The sequence below is a fragment of the Peromyscus eremicus genome, chromosome 5, assembly GCF_949786415.1.
Source record: "Peromyscus eremicus chromosome 5, PerEre_H2_v1, whole genome shotgun sequence".
Classification (NCBI taxonomy): domain Eukaryota; kingdom Metazoa; phylum Chordata; class Mammalia; order Rodentia; family Cricetidae; genus Peromyscus; species Peromyscus eremicus.
This window is the reverse complement of record NC_081420.1, coordinates 118376193-118389905: the sequence shown is the minus strand read 5'-3', so window position 1 is coordinate 118389905 and position 13713 is coordinate 118376193. Positions and strand designations below refer to the sequence as shown.

Sequence of the window (13713 nt, the reverse complement as noted above, 5' to 3'; positions counted from 1 at the left end):
AGGTATAAAGAAACCCAGCAGGAACTGATCTGGAAGCTTCCTCCCTGTCTTCATAATCCTGGAATGTGCTACACAGGCTGTTGGGGAAGAAGTGTGTCTGTGGTCTTATCCAGCTGGGAACCCTGTGATTGACAACATCAACCCATTAAGCAAAATGAGTGTGAGGAGGGTAACCAACCACTGTCTGACTGGTGCTGTGGTCTGCTCCACAAGAGGGAATTGATTCCTGATACTGCAAAAAACCTGGTACTAATTAAAAACCCATGCCTGAAAATGCCTTAGGCCCTCAGGGTAAGCTTAATACTGTTGATTAGCTAGATGGTCATGGTCCCAAACTACCTTCTAAATAGTCATGTTTATCCCCATAGACCAATGCTACTTCAACCAGAAAAGCTTCTCTTTGCAATGAATTAGTGGTGAATGCAGAGGCACATGGCTGCTCATGGTGCTGTGGCTAAGTAATAGTTGAATGATCAACACTGAAGAAAACGTTTATACTCTGTCTAAGGCTCAGGGAGGGTGACATCGCAGATGAAACAGAACAAATTTAAGAGGCTGAACATAAGAGGGGCCATGACATTTGTCTTCCGGGCATGGCAAAGTTAGTCAATGCAGTCATAACCTCACAGCAGCTACGGTCGCTTGCAATGGGACAACACAAGACTGGGCCCCTCAACAGTCACTCATGGGAGAGTTTAAAGGACTCTATCCTTTCTCCATGAACTACTGGCCATTGGTGAATTCTGGGGGAAGGGATATCATTGTCTTCAGTTGTGTGCCCACTGAGAAGCCGCCAGGCTTCAGCTACAGTTCCAGAGCCACGGACCCACATGATCCTGGGTAAACCCAGTAACTCTCAAACAAAACAACAACTAAGTCATGAGAATAAGAAGGAGACTTTTGGGAAGGAGGGAGAGGGTGAAAATGGCAGAGAGAAAGAGAGTAGAGAGGGGCTATAATAATTAGAATGCATATTATGCGTGTATGGTATTGTCAAAGAACAAAGTCAACAAAGGTTAAAAAAAAGCATCCTGAAATTCCTTCTGTATATATAGATTAAGGTAAGGCCCGAAGTCCTTGCTTCTGAACTATTCTACCCATTTCAAAGCAAAACGAGTGGCATCTGACCCTCTCCTGGATTTCTCCAGTAACAATTGTTCAGTTTTTCTGCTTGAGTCCTTTTTAAACCAGATTAGGAAATGGGAAAGAGATCCTAAGGATGGGCACATTCAAAGTGACATACCACATGAGAAGAAGTACATCAGCAATAAAGCCACACTGGGAGGGCAGATGGGGCCAAAGGAGGGCCATCCAGTCAGAAGCCAGCAAAGCTGCAGTTACACCCAGCTTTAGGCCAGATGAGTTTAAAGGTATCACAGAAGCAGTGAGATGCTCTTTAGAAAGCTTTAGAGAAAGGAGTGTCTTCATCATTTTTTTTTAAGTTTCACTAGATTTGGTAGAAACAGAATATACACAAGAGTACTCCAGAGTAGGAAGAGCACCTAGAAGATTGTGTTGAGACCTTGGCAAGACTGGGGTAGGCAATGGGGAGAAGTACTGGGGCTCAGGAGATATTTTAACCTTGCATCTGATGGAGAGCATTGGGCATGGTAAAGGTAAAGGCTGCCTTGGGGAATGGCTATAGGGAGAATCCTGCGTGGGGTGTGGGAGAGGAGCATTGGAGAACCTAGACTTCAGTTTCAAGTTGCTGTAACCTTGTGATGTGTATTCTGTATCTTTAGTAGCCATATCAAAGAGGTAGGTGAATGTAAAACTTTGGAGCCTGGAGAGCTCAGTGCTGGATTTGCCAGTGTAGCAGCTATGATATCGCTGCTAATGTTTACAGCTAAGACTGCATCCATTGAGATGATGGCTGGAGAAGCAGGCCTAGGACAGAGCCCTTGGCTTTCTTTCCACTGAGACTTTGAAAACAAGAGATGCAGTCATCAGAGGAGGCTGAGGTGATGTGATCTGGAGGAAAATCATCCAACAAGACATCCCAGAAGCCACAAGAACAAAACAAGAGTGGTGTACACTGCCAATCACAGGGAAGGTGGTCCTCAAGATGAGACGGAAGGAGAACTGTCAGGTGTGGCAGAGAGGAAGCGTGCTAAGGAAAAGGAGAGACATCCATAAGGATAGCCACTTCAAGTGCATTGGAAAAAATATTTATATGATGCTCGTGCTCGCTGCAAAAGATGGGGTGTGTGTGTGCGTGAGAAAGCACTTGCATAAGAAGACCAGAAATATTAATGGAGGTTTGAACACTAGTGCTGTTGATTCAATGGGAAGGGAGAACTTTATGGTGTACTGAAGGAGGGGGTGGGAGGCAATGAGATGGAAGGATCAAGAAGTGCTTAGAACAAGAGTGGGACCTCCCACTCACCACAACCAGGAAAGCCACAGTGCCTACATGCATTGAGATGCATGTAGGCTGCCATATTTGGAGGCATGTGATAAGAGGTCGTTTGGAGACAAGACAAAGAACACAGCCTATTAGGGGATACTAAATCTAGTGTGTATCAAGTGTCTTAGTGAGTATATACAAATGGTCTAGCATCCTAATGAAGAATAAGGCAGTAGAGGGGAGGATTTGAGGCATATCTTACATGGTGCTCTACCTTCTTGAACATTGATTTTTGAGTCACTGTACATTAAACTCTGTGTGCTGGTTATCGCTGACTTATTGGTCTGATCACTTTAGTGTGCTAACCACGTATGTATATATTGCATGACAAGTTTCATCCAGCCATCTCTGTCCTTTCTGCTTTACCCTTGGTCTCTGGGCTGCACTTCTCAGTGCATCAGCAGCACTTATCTATTTCATAGCTGTCTGGTGCACATAGGTCTTAATATCTCCAATACATGTTAAGACTTTGGGATAGGGTCAACTATCTTACAGTAAAATATCACTGTCTCTCCCAATGTGAAAAATCTCATATTAGATATGAGGTAAGTATTTAGTACCTGTTTGTTGACCAATTTATCTTTTTATAGTTGAATGGCTAATAAAACGTTTTATGCAGCAATTCCTCAGCTAATAGAATATGCACAATTCTTCTTGGCACCTGCTGGGGCATTTCTGGGAGATGCTGAAATCATTCATCAGTTTTCTCTTTTATGTGTTATTCAATTAGTTTGTCTAGGGTGCAGTAGTCTAGAATGAGTATCAATCAAGAGCGTAATAGCAAGTTGTGTACAAGCTCTCTCCATACTAATGGCCTGCATTGAGTGTCTCGCAAAAAGGGCTTTTGTGCAGATAAGATTAGATTCTTGAGTCACATGCATGGTCTGTTTTTAGGAGAATACAATATGGAGGAATTACTCAGTGCTACTGTTTTCTGTAACACGGTCATGAATTTGAAATCAATTTGGTGATATTCTTAGTGAAAAAATATATTATTACTGTAATTAGAGAAAAGTCATAAACATAGTCTATCTTGTACTTTCTTGGATTGAATAGTCTGCCCTGATTGAATAATGCTTAGGTGCACAGAATTTCTAGTTTGTTGACTTTTATGAAGCATACATTTAATTCTTATCTTAATTCTTAACACTTAAGGCCAACTAAGTTATTTGGACATAATTATACTTAAGTTATCATGCAAGTACTATTTATATATATTTCTTATAGTTAGTAACCACAGTATCCTACAATAACGACCTTTAATTTTGTTCAACAGGTTGCCAAGGCAAGCCAATGAGTCATCAATCCAAATAACATTTAATCAAACATCCTAATAGCAAATGACACTCTTTAGAACAGCTTTGTGGAAATAAGTAACATTAATTATTATAATTTTAAAAGTTATTTTTAGACAGGGTCTCAAGGTTGCCCAGGCAATCCTCCAATTCTCTATGTAGCAAAGAATGAATTTGAACTCCTGATCCTTATGCCTTTGCCTCCTGAGTGCTAGGATTTACAGGCATGTGTCTCCCACCATGCCTGGTTTATGTTGGCTGAGGATCGAACCTAGAGCTTCATGCATGCAAGGCAATCACTCTGTCAACTGAGCCATCCCCCAGTCCAATTATTATAAATTTTACCATTCTGTGCTGGAGTTATTGACAAGATGAGCTATTTTGTTTGTCTATGCAATACTCACATTGACAAACATCAAATCAAACATATGAAACATATTAAGAGACAAAATTTTACAGTGTATGAAACCTATGATAAAAACATTAGGCATATTTCTTGATTGAATTAGCATTAAGCTGTATGCTGGTGGAATCTTTTAAAAACGTTTGCACTAAACATTACAGTGGAAATCTAGTGAATTCAGTGTGATACGTGGGGCCCTTTGGAGATGCCAGTTTTTCAATGCTTATGCCTAAAGACTTAACCTGGCTGAGACCAACTTAAGCCTGTCTGGCCATTCTTTAAGATGTCTCTCTATCCCTCTAACATATATTTTTTTTCTCATACTGCTATTTGTCCCATAGATTAGATTCTGGTTAATGATAGAATAGCAGTGTTTATACTGTTCATTAAAAGAATAAATCCAGACAACTTAGAAATAATTTTACATTTAACAACAAGCTGCTATTCATCAACATTTTTGAGGGTTTTTGGACAGAGGGAACAAAATATACCACTAAGAATTATTTTTCATTTTTTAATCACCAATAAAAAATATACATCTTTTTCTGAAAATTCTTTTCTTCTCCACAGAGGCAACATACCCTAAAATGGAGATTAATAAGCAATTAATGGCTCAGACTTAACTCAATATTGCAAATGTGCTAGTATAATATCTTGCTAAATATAAGAATTTTGAGAGCCAAAAAAATTAAAGACTTTGATGTGTGTAAGATCAATAGACGTGACTTATCACTATTTAATACCAGTTTTAATTTTTAAATGCCATGTTCCAGTGGAAAAAAGTTTACTGCACGGGAAAATTGAAATTCCAAGAAAGAATCCAGACAAAAGAAACAAACTTTATATGAAAGTGCCGTTAAGAGGGTCAGACTTACGCAGCAACCTCTTCCTTCGACAGGCCTTTGAAATTCTGCTCCAGGTAATGATCTATGTCATCTTTCTCTTTGATCAACTGAGCCCTAAATGAAATGGAAAGAAATAATAAAGTACCGTCTGACCAAGCTGAAAAGCTTCCAAACACAGAACAACGCTACCAGGAGAGAAGCTGCGTTCCGCAGACAGTGGTGTCTGTGGTGAACCGTAGCTCTAACCTTAAGTAGTTTGGATCATTTCCAAAAACGTGAAGGTAAGAAGATAGGGAAGAGTAGATCTAATGAATAAAGGGAGACATGTCTACATATTGCAGCAGGTCATGTGCTCACGTGGTGTTTTCTCTCAAAGCTTGCACGGTCTTCCACTTCATTGTGGGATTTGCAGTACGACTCTCACTATTTTCTTTGGTACAAGACCTTGAGTCAAGAACTACTGCTTGATACAGATGTGTTAAACATGTGTGTTCCAATTATTGGCACAGTTTTCCCTGGAATGCTGTTTGTAAAGGTCTATGTTTTCCACTTGTTCTATTTGTTTTTGTTTTTTTTTTCATAAACTCTCACTTGGCACCTAGTCCTTGTTAACCGCCTGCCTCAGTCTCTGAGCACTGATCAATTCCAAGTGTGCCCCATCATGCCCTACTAAGAACTTGCTTGTGGGTTTTTTTTTCTTATATCGCACATAAATCTCAAATTATTGAGATTCAAGATGCAAAAAAGTTAAAAGAGACTTTATTGGGAAATGTGTCCATTATTATCACCCTCTACATTTGTAAAAACAAATATGCATTAAGTTCTCAGAACCCAGTGTGTAGTCTACTAAACGTCCCCAAATAGTCATGTTTCATTTACAGAATTTTTATTAAAGAATGTTTGTAAAAATGTTTCCCTAAATAGTAAGATTCTTTAATAAGATTCTTTTTTAAAATCCATTTGATTTTAGGGAAGCGACAATCAGTTGTGTTTATTGCTCACTTCGAAAATAATATGTAATCTTAAACACTGAAAAAAAGCCAGACAGAAGAAGCTTTTTGAATTTTGTAAATATTTCAAAAATTAAAGAACATATACATGAATGTGTGCATGCACTATTGAAAGATTTCTTAGCTTCCTAAAATAAAGTATTTGATTTGCAATTTTAAAAGAATGTTTGTGTTGGTTTGGTTATGAATTTGCTTTGGTCCAGGGGCTTTGTCTTTCTAAGAAATACTAAAAATGATATATGAGAACAAAGAAATCTTGTAACAATTTGATTGTTATACTTTGCAGGAATTGACACAAATGCACAAAAAGAAAATAGCCAAAGGTACGTATGCAAATTGTTTCTAGGTATAAGCAATATGTGTATTTCTAAAAGTCAGTACACTGACAAATGGCAACTTCAAAGTATTTCAGTATCTGTTAATATTCATAAATATGATAAATGCATCAATTTCTTCTTCTGCATTTTGTGACAATTCCAGTAGCTTGGTAGCTGTTCCTCAGTAGCAGTAGTATGGGAATGCATTTTTGGATTCCATTTCATTTCATGAGCTAAATCTTGCCTGTCAATCTACCTACTAGGAAGCGTGCATCCTATTAGGACACAGCTCCCCAAAACAGAAGTCAGTGTCGGAGACTTTGAAAGCTAAAAGCCACGTGTGTTTTCATCCAAAGCGTCTGCTTTACTACCTCTGTGTCTATTTTAAAAAGAAAACATCTTGAAATTCTGTAGAAAATATAGAATAATTTCACAGGAAATAAAATGATTAAATGACTACCAGCTTGGCAAAAACTGGTTATATTTGAGTGAGGCTCATTAAGACTTTCTAAACAGTGAATTTGAATATTTGACTATAACAATGTATTATCTCTTTTCCTTACACAATTGCAATTTTTAAGATGTGCTATTGACATCCACGACTGCAGGAATTGTACCCTGTAGGATGAGAAAGGAGAAGTAGGGATGCATACCTTGGAATTGTTACTGACGAGCATGGCAGCTTCTGTCTGGCTAAGACTGTAAGCTTTTTACTCGTCACAGGAACTGGGGGAAAGGTGGTCATTGGAGACTGCAAAATGTAAGCAGAAATGGCTGTTTTAAAAGGATAAATCTTCAAAGAATCAATAAAGACAAGACATTATTAGCAATGTATTATGTGTTGTCTGAGATGAGGATACCTCTATATGTCGAGCTATTGCTTTTGTTACACAGGAATGCTACTGAGAGAGTTAATTCCACAGGCTGCATCTCTCATTCTCTCTACTGTCTGTCTTTTGGACAATGTTCTGTATCTCTACCCCAAAGTGATTTAGGAGAAAATCCATAAATGGATTTTCGACAGTTCAGCTTTGTAAATAGTTCTGTTAAGGGACGTGGGTGCAATGCAAGGATAAATTCTCTGGACAGCTGTGGGTTCCAGGATTCATGCTTTACTTTTCTGTTACAATCAACATTTGAGAATACGTCACACTTTGCTATTCTCTAGCTACCTCAATACTCACAAACAGAGGCTTCCCTTTAAAGTGATAGATGCTGAGACTGATTCTCAGTGAAGAGGCAGCCTCCTTGACGAGGCAGATAGCTAAAACACATCAGATAGCAAATCATTTCAAAATGCATTAGTTTTAAAATTTGCAGGCAGGTGGATCTCTGTGAGTTCGAGGCCAGCCTGGACTACAGAGCGAGTTCCAGGAAAGGCGCAAAGCTACACAGAGAAACCCTGTCTCAAAAAACAAAAACAAAAACAAACAAAAAAAAGTTGCTTAAAACCACTTTTTCTCTTTGAATTTGGACAGAGTGTAAAAGAGGTAGCTTTTTCTCCCCCAAACTATTGAGACCTCTTCTGTATGTTAGAAGCTCACGAACCCAACTAAGGGCAGAGCTCATCTCCACTCATTTATCTGGTGGTAAGGGCTACCAGCTGGGACCCCAAACAGCTGTCTTCCAGAGCACAAGCATGTAGTGTGGTCATATACATTGGGTTTTCTCATTGTATAGCAGTCTTAGGGTTTCTTAGGGACAACATAGGGTTCCAAAGGCAAGTACCCCTCTTAGGTTGGGCCCACAGTCCTCACAGCATCACTTCCTGTAGTGACATGCCTGTCCAGATCCAGGCCATGTGAATACAGAACCATCTACCTGAGGGAGACTGTTAGTCACACTTCAAGAAGAGAATGGGGCAGGGGGATGAGAGAGATGGTGGCAGCCTTTTTCTGAAATGCATTATGCCATAGTTGTGAGCATTGAGAAAGGAATGCCAGTCAAGTTATTGGAACTTTGTCCCCAAAGAAAACAGGGTGGGTCAGGCAGTGGTGGCACACGCCTTTGGTCCCAGCACTTAGGAGCAGAGGCAGACAGATCTCTGAGTTCAAGGTGAGCCTGGTCTACAAAGTGAGTTCCAGGACAGCCAGGACTACATAGAGAAACCTTGTTTCAAAGACAAGAAAAGTAAGCAAGGTGGGTCCTGGTGTCTGGAGGACCTACAGTAAGAGACAGTGTCCACTCTGACAAGGCTCTCAGTTGCAGAGTCTGCCTTCCACTTAAACAGAGAGACATTCAAAAGACCAGATGCTCCTGATGCCGTCATTGCCACGTGCACCAGGTTTGACTCCTACCCTTCATCAACTCCCTGGAAGGCTGCATCTAAGCTTCAGATCACTCCTTACCAGCATTTTACACCTGTGTGATCTGTAGTAAAACTATCAAGTGAGGCCTTGAATGGTCAACAGATTATTCACTGAGCCACTACTTTGTGATGGACACGTCCTGGGTGCTGAAGACACAACATCCAGCAAAAAGACCAAAGATCTCTGACCTCATGGAATTTCCATTATGAGAGTGGATATTGAGAAAAGCAGATACCAGTTACATAAGCAAAGTAAAAAGACCACGCCATGGCAATAAAAAGACTTGGTAGGAAAAATACACCACAAATGCTAAGCTATAGTGGAGGGTAAATACAAGAAGGCAAAGAAGTTAAAATTTAGGAAGGCAGAGTCTTGAAGTTGCTGTAGACATGAGATTGACTTGGGTACTCTCTCTACTGTAGATCCTCCAGATATCAGGATCCACCCTGTTTCCTTTGGGGTGAAATAATCTCAGCTTCACTTTGAAAAGTAGCTTCTCCAGAGGTCATAGGGAAAGGAATGCTAGATTGCAGAAAGGCCGCTCTGGAGGCTTCTGTGAATCTGGCAGGAGAGGTCAGTAGGAGGAAGTAGAGCTGAGAGATGTAGTCAAACCATCCACATAGTGGGGTGCTACAATAGCATGTCACTATGGGACTGGGCATAGGTGGAGGGAACACTAAACTTTGAAGGAAATCTTATGAAAGGCAATATTGATAGCATTGGTCTCACATTCCTAAAAAGGATTATCACATTGGACTAAAATATTTTTGCATAATTAAAGAGATAATTTAAATACAGGTTAGTATTTTATTTTCAGTACACTAAAAGCCTATTACCCTGTTTATGCAGACTTGATTAATGACATGAATCTTCACAGTCTGTGCATAATATGCAGCTAAAGCACACAGTCTAAAGACAAAGTATTGTTTTATTTTGCAGAATAAGCAACAGAAGTGAATGCTATTACAAGGGATAACTTCATAATATAATGACTTAACTCTCTTGTAACTTAAAAAGATCCGATTTTTTTGATCAAATGTTATATCAACCAATTGGTTTATCTGGATGCCCAGAATGTATTCAATCAAAGTCTTATACATAACATGCATGAAGAAGTTTTGACTTACGTAGGGAAAACCTCATGGATGTGTTTGAAGGAACATATAAAGGCTCCCCAAACCCGATTTCCAGAAGCTTAATCCAGAATCTATGAAGCCTTTCTTCCAGAGTATTCAGTGTTGCAGAATAAATGTGAATGAACTCCATTCAGCACAACCCACATCCCATGAGTGCACACATCATGAGACCCATTCTACTTTTTCAGAGCAGTGTAGAATGGTCACTGAAGCGAGGGAGTCTGCACAGTTGCAGAAGCCATTGAAAGATTCACCCAGGAGCTTCTCATAGGCCGGGAAAGCTCATCTACATTCAGGCAGATGGAGCAGCCTCCAGAAGGTCCAGTATGGCCAGCATACCCCATCAAGGTGCATAAACCTCGCCACCTCTCAAAGTGGCCTTCCAGTATATTATACAAAACCAAGTGAGTTAGCTGAGTTTTGCCAGGAAATACAGGCATATAATGAAATCAAATGCAAATAATATCCATGGAAAAGAATGTGTCTTCTTTGTCACACAGATCAACTGCGATTTTTTTTTCAAATTCTAAGTCAACGTTTCCCACCATTAAAGTTTCAGCTGCCAGTTCCTTCATTTTGCTCTCCTCTGATCTGAGAACATGAGCAGCGGGAACACCTTTACTCTTAAATTTAGTTTAATGTAAGTATTGCAAACCCTGCTGGCAAGCCTCAAGGCACAAACTCTGAATGAGGGGTGGTCAGAGCTGAATTATAAAGTGGGGAAAAAAGTTATTAACTGCATGTTGGAAAAATGTTGCTCAACCCATCTGTGCTGGAAAGTTGAAGCTAAGCATTAGTGTGGATGTCTAGCAGCCTCTCTCCTTGTTCTAGCCCACATCCTACTTTGCCTGTGCTTTAGGCAAGAACATTTTGTTTTTCATAATCAATGTGTGATCACCACTGCATCTATTTATACAATATATAGTGTGTATTTTGAATTACATCTTCATGTGGGACTTGAAATATACTCAATATTCAGTGTGATCTTGGACCAAATTATCTTCCTAAGTAACTGTCCTCTCTCTCTCTCATGCCTTATAAGTATGGTCTTGTTTATGCTGACATTTATGAAAGTAGGAAGTAGCTGCTTTCTCACAAGTAATAGGGGCTGAGGAGAACTGAGGTAGTGGGGGGAAATGCCAGTATTTTTAGGGAGCTATCATTTCAGGGTTGGTTTTGTTTTTGGAGTGACAAAAGCCTCTTGTTCACTGTCAACATGACTTGAGCCATTTTCCCACCATTCCCAGCCTTTGGTGTTCTAACCTCGACTCAGTAATAAGGAATTTAGTCCATTCCTGCTGTGCACCACCTGCCCATGTCAGCAGCAAAAATGGAAGCCACCTCCAACCCATTGGCCATCAGGGTCTACCCCAAGAAGAAAGCTGCAGGAAGGCAATCACTCAGGAAAGGGAGAAGGAAGTTACCTCTCGGGCTGGTACCAAGATGTGCTGAGCCCCTGGAACCCAGCTAACGCAGTGTGCAGTGCGTTAGGAGGGCCCAGCCCCACCCCCCCACCCCCAGTGCCAGCGAATGGGCATTGCTACGTGTGGTACCACAGGGGCTGAGACACAGATCAAAAGGCCGCCCGGAGCCATTCCACAGTTGGTATTCAGAAAAGATTTGGTGCATTCTTTGATCTGCTGGTTGGCACTCACATCAGCCGCACGTACAGCCTCTACGTTTGGCCCCCACATACAAAGACAAATGAGAATGAGGAAGCAGAGGATGAAAGGTTTGAGCGTTCTGGGTCAGGCTGACGGTGTCCTACGGTGTGAGTTTGTTTCTGGCCCCCAAGTGAAACTTCAAAGAGTAACCCTCCCGCCCACTCCCCGTGACATGTCCCCAACAGGAACCACAAAGAGGACAGGTGACTGTCCACAGAGGCTGCTTAGAGAGCGACTGTGTCTGAATGACTACATCTCCAGGTCCAATCACTGTACAGTGAAAACTGAGGTGAGAGAAATAAAACCAACAACTCCAGCAAACAGGGTTATTAATTATCACCAGGAGAATTTAAAATAAATGTTTTCCCACCAATGACACAATATCATTCTTAAGATTCAGAGCACTTTATGTAAGAATTCTTCTGCTATGAAAGATGAAAGAAACTATGGGATACATTTGTTTACACTCCTTCCAAGAGTGAAAAAACAAGTTCACATAAATAAGTTTAAAATTTCTGGACACTCCTAGCACCTTGTGATGGACAATTGGATAGGTTGTGAAGTAAACAGTAATCACATATTTCCCACCTCCTGACATTTATTAGTGACTCAAAGCATCAAGTAGAAGGTAGGTCATATTTCATCCCACTTACATTTGCAGATCTCTGGTCCTCAGAAGCCAATCTGAAAATTCAGAAGCAATTGCAACAGCAAAGAAAAGAGAAAAAAAATTACTCAGTAATATAATTCCTCTGTGCTCCCCAAGTCAAGAAACAAAACTCACTCAGACTGGCGAATAAGTGAATTAGTAAAAGTACTACGTACCCAGTATATATATATATATCTTTAGATGAGCTAAAGAGTGAAACGTCCCAATTAGTCGCTGTGAAACTAAGTCAACAAAACAGTAGAAATTTGTGTGTTTTGACGCAGATCAACTCAAACGTGGTTTAGGAGTTCTTTCTCTCAGGTTTGTAAGATAGCGCTGTTTTTTTAACAACTGAAAACAGAGAGTGCCTTCAGTTCTGTATCCACTCACCTCTGAGCAGGCCTGGTGTGCCTGTTCCCACATCTGTTTGTCTTTCCTTAACGGGCCAGGTGGTCTCGAGCCAGGAAGAGCGCCTTGCCTTCCGTTCCTCTAGGGAGAGGCTTGATTCTGGAGGTAGACCTCAGGAAGCAGGAGGAAGGGGTCCTGGGAAGGAAGAGCAGCTCGCTCTCCTAGGAGCTGGCCAGGTCTTGTTCCCAGTCTTGTCCCACAAACCTGGCTCTGGGGACAATTGCGGCTGTGTCCCCTGAGGAAGCTCCTGAGGGTGCTGGGCGCTCTTTGGCCTCTCCCTAGGTCAGTGGCCTGGCTAGGTGCAGACGGGGGACGCCTAGAGCGTCTCCCGGGGAAACAGAGGGGCGCGGCGGGCCGGGAGGGGGCGGAGTTAGGCTAAAATGGGCTTTGGGATTGGGCAGCTCAAAGACTCTTTGAGCATGGGGGCAGGGCTTGGAGGGGGAGGTTTGTTGATGAGTGGGCGTGACCTGCCGGAGGAGCTGAGTCCTCAAGTGGACCCGCCAGAGAGAAATCTCCACAATCCAAGGACCTTGAGTTTGAGTTGTTTCCTTCTGGGCATCGCTTTTTCTCAAGATTTTTCAATATTTCTCCTTTGTCCACGAGATTGATGGAAAACCCACAGATTGGCATCCAAGATCCCTATTAACCTGATGAAACTCTTACTGAAATAAAGCAGCCATTGCCCTCTTCCTCGGCCTCCGGGATGTCACATCCACAAAGATGACTTTGCCAAACTATCTCCAGAAAGATAACACGACTTTGAGCTGTGACCAGCTAAGAAGCCTAGGGTCCCTTAAAATTACTCTGTCCTTGTTTGTTCTCATTTCTGAAACTTGGGAGTTTGATGTTTCCCTACTGGGTCATTGTTCTGTCTTTTCTGCGACTTGTGTGTATGTCTTAGTTAGGGTTTTTATTGCCGTGAAGAGACACCATGACCATGGCGACTCTTACAAAAACGTTTAATCGAGGTGGTGGCTTACAGTTTCAGAGAGAGGTTCAGTCCATTATGCTCCTGATGAGGAGTGTGGCAGCGTGTAGGCAGATATGGTGCTGCCTACATCTTTACCAGAGGCAACAGGAAGTCGACTGACTGTCACACTGAGTGAAGCTTGAGAAAGAAACCTTAAAGCTCGCCCCCACACAGACACACTTCCTCCAACAAGGCTACACCTCCTAATAGTGCCACTCCCTTTGGGGGCCATTTTCTTTCAAACCACCACAATGTACTAAAAAGTGAGCCTTCTTGCACTTTCTCTCATACATAGAACAG

The 13713-nt window shown here is 41.4% G+C and overlaps 1 protein-coding gene across 1 annotated transcript in view; it reads right to left on the bottom strand.

Annotated features, from left to right (window-relative positions):
- Ttc29 (tetratricopeptide repeat domain 29) overlaps positions 1–12783 on the bottom strand; it is a 203908-nt gene extending 191125 nt beyond the window's left edge. The window contains exons 1-4 of the mRNA XM_059264282.1: positions 12426–12783; positions 12040–12070; positions 6931–7028; positions 4981–5064 (exon numbers count right to left, since the gene is read on the bottom strand). Of these exons, the coding sequence (XP_059120265.1) occupies positions 4981–5064; positions 6931–7022 (176 nt within the window). The 5' untranslated portion in view covers positions 7023–7028; positions 12040–12070; positions 12426–12783. The remainder of the gene's footprint in view (positions 1–4980; positions 5065–6930; positions 7029–12039; positions 12071–12425) is intronic.
- Positions 12784–13713: the final 930 nt, after the last annotated feature.